The sequence below is a fragment of the Xenia sp. Carnegie-2017 genome, unplaced genomic scaffold, assembly GCF_021976095.1.
Source record: "Xenia sp. Carnegie-2017 unplaced genomic scaffold, XeniaSp_v1 HiC_scaffold_6, whole genome shotgun sequence".
Lineage (NCBI taxonomy): Eukaryota > Metazoa > Cnidaria > Anthozoa > Malacalcyonacea > Xeniidae > Xenia > Xenia sp. Carnegie-2017.
In genome coordinates this window covers 16,077,026-16,083,922 of record NW_025813526.1, presented here as the reverse complement: position 1 = coordinate 16,083,922, position 6,897 = coordinate 16,077,026, and the positions used below count along the sequence as shown (strand labels likewise).

Genomic DNA, 6,897 nt, shown 5'->3' with positions numbered 1-6,897 from the left:
TTTATTTAATTGTTTTGTTTTTACGATATTTGCGAACACCAAAGATACCAACATTACATAGCAAACTTGCTAGCTGGGTACGTCATAGTGGATACTGAGTGAGAAATTGTGTTCTTTGAGGAAGAATATGTTTCGTTTAAAATCTCTGGTTGATATTATTTTTAATTTTATTAATATTTATAGCGACAAGCACATTTCGCTTTCCTTTATGTGGACCCTACACATACTATCGTAAAATGAATGGAACATTGAACTGCACGTGTATGAAAGGATACCCAGGAGAATGTAACTCTTGCCAAGGTATGGCTGTATTAGTGTCTTCTTCAAGATCTTTTAATCACGTATCATGAATAAAGAGCATCTCTGTGCAGTTTTAAAACTTTGTTCTCTGTTGAGAAATCTGAAGAATTCTCTGTGCAGTTGCTATTGTGCAAGGAATTTGCTACATGTACATTTTACATGAAACCACAGCAATAAAGCTCACAGCCACACATACAAGTTCATCATTATTAATACAATCAAGCAGGAAATCAGTAATAAATTTATGAAAAGCTTCAATACACTTAAAACTACCTCAGCACACTAAATTGGAAGTATATGGTTCTCTAAATGATATAGCATATGTTAAATATTTGTAAATGTAGATCGTCCAGGTTGGTATAGTCCTGAGAAGGAATGTTTTTGTTGTTGTTGACTGACGTTTCGCCAACCTTGGCGGTAGTCATCTTCAGAGTCATATGTTAACATCAACACATTTTGATTTTCTCTACATAAGGGAGGGGGTAGGTTTAGGGTTAGGGTTAGGGCTAACACTCCTCCTGCCGTTAGCAATCTAGCTATGGCCCTGCTAACCTAGATACACTATATTAAATAGTTTTGACTTCATTATGGGTTGGTTTCTTGAACTAAGAATTCTGAAAATCCAAACTATAAGAAGCATTTTGACCGACAAGTTTCCAGACCTCCTAGAATGAGCGCACCTAAAAAATATTACATAAATTTCTTAAGCCAATGATATTGTAGCTTTATAAACTTATTCCAAGAAATGACAAGTATGGGTAGTGTCCAATTAGTCATTAGGCTATGTAGGCTGAAGCTAACAGGCCCGCATTTTAAAGAATGCTGTTCTATTTAAACATAGTTTTTACTCTGCCATTCTGGATGAGCTAAATGCTCAAAAGTTCAATCATATATGCTTTGTTAGACTTCCCCGTATTTTTTAAACCATTGAAAAAACATTTGAAATAAAAACATCCGAAATCATTGCTAAATGGTGAAACAGACTACAATGTTGAGTTTGCAAAGATCGTGTAATTAATTCTTGCGTACCAGTTTTATTAAAGAGAGAAATAAAATAATAAGCAGATGGCTGGTTGGTCACTCTAAGACACTTACGGTCATAATGTTAATTTAGAGAAGCTATATACAGCAATATATCTCCTTTATCTAAGTCTCGTATTTTCTCTATGATGATTAAAAAGATACTGCTTAAAGGATTTTTACCAAGGAAAACCTTTAACTGTTATCCTCTACCCTCCAATGAGCTAACCGATTTTCAGAAAGCTGTAAAAGTCACTTAAGTTTTTCCTCTTTCGATAAACGTAGATCGTATGTCACTTTTTTGTAGAACTTAACATTTTCGTGAACTTTGCAAATGAGGATAAAGATGCATCTAAGATAATCCATGACGCAAGGAGCATTCTGTTTAAACTTTTAAAATAAAAAAATTCAAACTTTTACATGCAGAGCTACAAACATCTGCATGTTCACTCTCAGTGTAAAAGATATTGAAAAGTAATATAGTTAATAAAGATTGTCAATTATTTGCATCTAAAGATGAAATGTTAATGGCTTAAAAACAAAAAATTGTCTTTTCGCCAAAAATAGTTTAACATATTCAGCTAATATTGATGTGGTACCAAATTTGGCCAATCTGAAAAATGCTAGTGTATCTTGTTTCATAATTAAAGATGTCAACGCAATAAAGAACTTAAAGTGGTCACAATACTACAAAAAATTATCGAGAGTTATGTTTGGTACTAGTCTTTAGAGTAAATGTGTCAAAAATGAAACCTTAGATGAAGCTTCCACAAACTTTTATAAAGTTAAAAGACCTGCCTTTAAGCAATAATTAAATGCCATACTTTCTTGGCCATTCCTATTTACATAACTTCTTTGTCGGTCACTACCTACTGCTGAGCACATTAGGTCACAAAACATGAATATTCACGCATATATAAAAACATAATCCTTTTGTCGGCGGAAGACGGGATTGTTTAGTTTAATTAAAGCAGCCTCCATAATGCGTAACTGAAAGAATCAACGGCATTTCCTAATGATTTTAAAATTGTCCTTTGAATAAGAATCAGCACAATGGGAATTATTCAAGTGATGTTTACCTATCGCGGAGTCACATGAAACTAAATTACTTTTCTTACAATCACGTTCTGTTTGTTGTCTTGAGGGGACCGTTCCATTTCTGATTGAAGTTGGTACATGCTGTTTAATCCTATCACCCAACCTTTGAGTCACTCTACCTAAATATGGAGCATCACACTCACATTTATATTCATAAATTTCATTGCCTAAAAGTTGTGTCGGTAGAGACTTTTTTGGGGTGGGTGATAGAATACCTCTTTTCGAAAATATAAAGATAACATTGATCGCCAAAAACAAATTATTCATAACATTCTTAGTTTTCCTTTCAATATCATCAGAAGCCTTATCCATCCATGGAAGTTTGATCAACACAGGGCACTTAGCCTCTCCAAAATGCCTGTTCTGCTCATTTTTTGTGGATGAGAAAAGTTTATGAAGCATTTATTCCGGATATCCATTTGAGAGAAACATCTTTTTCAATGAGTTGAGATCAATCTCAATGAAATCCTCCGATGACAGTCTAAGTGTTCAATTTATTAAACACTTCACTTAAGAAATTTTTTCTCTGTGTGAAGAAAAACAGTCAAAGCGTGTGTACAAACCCGAAAAAGTTGCCTTGCGATTAATGCTTGGGAGGAATTGACCATTGCGTTTATGGACAAGAACATCCAAGAACGCTAACTGACAATTTGATTCATGTTCAAGCATTTTGGACCAGCTATGTGCCCTGTGTTTATCAAACTTCCATGGATGGGTAAGGCTTCTGATGATATTGAAAGGAAAACTAAAAATATTATTGATAATTTTTTTTTTGCGAGCAATGTTATCTTTATATTTTTGAAAAGAACTATTCTACCACCCACCCAAAAAAATCTCTAAAAAACTTTTAAGCAATGTAATTTATGAATATAAATGTGAGTGTGATGCTAGAATTTTTTTTATCAATTTTTTTTAATATTTTAAATCATTAATTTCACCCAAGAAGATTTTACAATTGGTCGGCTTTTAAAACATGGTCAAAATTTACCAGTTTCTTGCAGTTACTTACGTGTACAAGATTTCTCCTTTGTTTCTCGATTTCTTGAAACAGTAAAATTTTTTAGATATTTGCTACCTTTTGGCCTTCCCTGATAAGTTTTCACTTTACAATGAAAACATGACGAGAACATTGTGTAGACGTCACTTCCTGTTGAATATTACTTCCGCTTATAATGTATATATATAGAGGACATTTAGATAAGAAGGCACTTAATAAAAACTCTACATGGTGGCAGCGATGAGATTCTGTCTAAAATGGTAAAGACCAGTGGACAAGAGACGTGGAGATAAATAAGAAATGGCATTTCAAACACAAATTCCATTGCCAGAAAAATTAGAATCGAAAAAGCCCGAAGACTGGAAGCGATGGATTGAACGATTCGAATGTTATCGCATCGCAGCTGGCTTAGACGAAAAGGATGATAAAGTACAAATCAATACTTTGGTATATGCTATGGGAGGCAATACCAATGATCTTTTAAAAAGCTTTCAAATAAGCGAAAGAGATATGGTGTACGGAAATGTTGTAGAACAATTTGCATCGCACTTTGTTGGTCGATCGAACACAATTTTCGAGCGTTCTCGGTTCAATAAACGAATACAGGGTGAAAAAGAATCAGTCATCGACTTTGTGGAAGATTTGTACAAACTGGCGGAAACTTGCCAATTTGGAACACTGAAAGACGAGCTGATACGAGACAGAATTGTCGTCGGTATACAAAATGCAAACCTTTCACAAAGGCTAATGCAAGATGATAAATTAACATTGGAGAAAGCTATTAGGGAGGTGAAATCATCGCAGCTTGTCAAGCACCATCACGATATTCTAAAAGGAGACAGCGAAAATGGGCTGATTGGTCGCGTAAGAACAAATCAACGAAAAGGTAATGATACGACACAAAAATCGAAGTTAAAATGGAATCAGAATAGGAGTCCCGATCAACATTCGAGAAAGAAAAACCGTCAATGTTCTCGATGCGGAAGATCAACAATTCACAAAAGAGAGGATTGTCCAGCGAACAATAAAACTTGTTTAAAGTGTAATAAACAAGGGCATTTTACAGCGGTATGCAGAAGTAACTCAAGCGCAAAAATTCAATCAGTTGATGACAAAAGCACGGATTCCCCAGGAGATTTTTTTCTTGGGACAATTAGCGATATAGAAAATGAGCGAAAATGGGCAATCGATTTATTATTAGGAAAGTCTACAGTGAAATTTAAAATTGATACGGGCGCTGATGTGACGGTGATTCCAGAACCGGTGTTTATGCAAACAGGCATAACTCGGATGCAATCAACTAATAAAGAATTGTTCGGGCCAAATCAAGCAAAGCTGTCAGTAAAGGGAAAAATTCGAGCAACATTGAGAACTGCTACTTCAAAAACAACAGAGCAAGATATTTATATTGTGAAAAATTTGAAAGATCCATTGTTGGGACGTCCAGCTATAAATGCCCTTGATCTAATAGCGACAGTCGAAGCGATTCAGTCAAATGATGCAAGTGATATGGAAGAAGAAATAAAGGCTACTTATCCAAACTTGTTTAAAGGTCTGGGTAAATTAGACGGAGAATACAACATCAAATTAAAACCTGGTGCTATCCCATTTGCGTTAACCACACCTAGAAGAATACCTTTAACAATGACAAAGAAAGTTCATGATGAATTGACGAGCATGGAAAAACTTGGCGTTATTTCAAAATATTTTTCGAAGCTAGATTGTAACTCTGGTTTCTGGCAAGAAAAACTAGAACAAAACTCTCGTTTGTTAACTACATTTATTACTCCGTTCGGAAGATTCTGTTTCAACAGAATGCCTTTCGGTATTAAATCCGCACCTGAGCATTTTCAGAAAAGAATGAAACAGCTGCTGGAGAAACAAGATGGTCAAGTAAGCATAGTTGACGACGTACTTGTTCTTGGAAAGACAAAAAATTAACACGACAGTAGACTGAAAGCTGTGCTGAAAAAATTTGATAATGCTGGAATAACACTAAATCCTGAGAAGTGTGAGTTTTCTAAGAAGATGGTAAAGTTTTCAGGTAATATAGTGAGTGAAGATGGAATTCAAGTAGATCCAGAAAAGATTGAAGCAGTACAAGGTATGGAAGTGCCACAAAATGTGAGTGATGTGCGAAGATTTTTGGGAATGGTTAATCAATTGGGAAAATTCATTCCAAATTTGTCTGAAAAAACAAAACCTATTAGAGATCTATTGAGTACAAAGAATAAATTTCAGTACAAACAATAAATTGGCAGTCAAAGCATCGTCGTATGGTATAGGAGCAGTTCTTTGGCAATTAAGAAAGGAGAAAAGAAACCAGTCGCTTATGCGTCAAGATCAATGACAACTACCGAAGAGCGATATGCTCAGATTGAAAAGGAAGCATTAGCAACAACTTGGGCTTGTAAGAAATTTAATGATTATATTTCAGGAATGGATTTTGTGATAGAAACTGATCATAAACCCTTGGTTCCTCTGCTTGGCTCGAAGATATTAGACCAACTTCCTCCAAGAATACAGAGATTCAAGACGAGGCTGATGAAATATTCGTTTACTATTCGTCACATACCAGGAAAAGAGTTGCTTGTAGCGGATGCATTGTCTCGAGCGCCTATTATGAGACAACCTACAAAATCTGATAAAAATTTATCCCAAGATTTGAACATTTATGTTGCACAGATTGTTCAAAACATACCAGCTAGTGAGAGAAGGCTAGAAGAAATTCGCTGACACCAACAAGAAGATCCGGTTTGTACGAAACTTGTGGAATTTTGTTCGGAAGGTTGGCCGGACCAAAATCGAATTACTAGTACCTTGTTACTTTATTACTTTGAAAGAGCAACAATTACAATGCAGAAAGGAATGTTAATGAAAGACTCACGCTTGATAATTCCATCATCGCTACGTTTAGATATTCTAGAAAAGATTCATGCTGGCCATCAAGGCATCCGTAAGTGTCGTGAAAGAGCAAGAGAATCTGTTTGGTGGCCTGGACTAAGTAAGCACATTGAAAACATGGTTACTGATTGTTCCATTTGTTGTAAATACAGAGAAAATCCTGCAGAGCCGTTACTAACAACGTGTTTTCCTCAACGACCGTGGCAGAAAGTTGCTACAGACTTGTTTGAACATAGCGGAAAAAATTATGTGCTTGTAGTAGATTATTATTCGAGATATTTTGAAATTGCTCCTTTGAAAAAAAGCACAACTGCAGAAGATGTTATCAATCATATGAAATCCATATTTTCTCGTCATGTTATACCAGAAACAGTTGTGTCGGATAATGGTCCACAGTATGCTGCAGCTATTTTTATTAAATTTGCTGAAGAATGGGATATTTACACATTTAACAAGTAGTCCTCGCTATCCTCAAAGTAATGGAGAAACAAAAAGTGCTGTAAAAACTGCAAAGAACTTAATCATAAAATCCGAAGATCCTTATTCAGGTTTACTTGCATACAGATCATCACCATTGC

General features: G+C 35.2%; 1 protein-coding gene across 1 annotated transcript; it reads left to right on the top strand.

The window, feature by feature from the left end:
• The first annotated feature begins 5,443 nt into the window (after positions 1-5,443).
• On the top strand, positions 5,444-6,778 carry LOC124457182 (uncharacterized protein K02A2.6-like). Its single transcript, XM_047007466.1, has 2 exons — positions 5,444-5,519; positions 6,333-6,778. The coding sequence occupies exons 1-2, from the start codon at positions 5,444-5,446 to the stop codon at positions 6,776-6,778; spliced, it is 522 nt and encodes a 173-aa protein (XP_046863422.1).
• Positions 6,779-6,897: the final 119 nt, after the last annotated feature.

Bases quoted from the DNA above. Each gene is read 5' to 3' on its own strand.
- LOC124457182 (XM_047007466.1), top strand. From the start codon at position 5,444: ATGGTAAAGTTTTCAGGTAATATAGTGAGTGAAGATGGAATTCAAGTA. The intron at 5,520-6,332 runs GTATGGAAGTGC...CGCTACGTTTAG, and splicing joins AAAGATTGAAGCAGTACAAG to ATATTCTAGAAAAGATTCAT.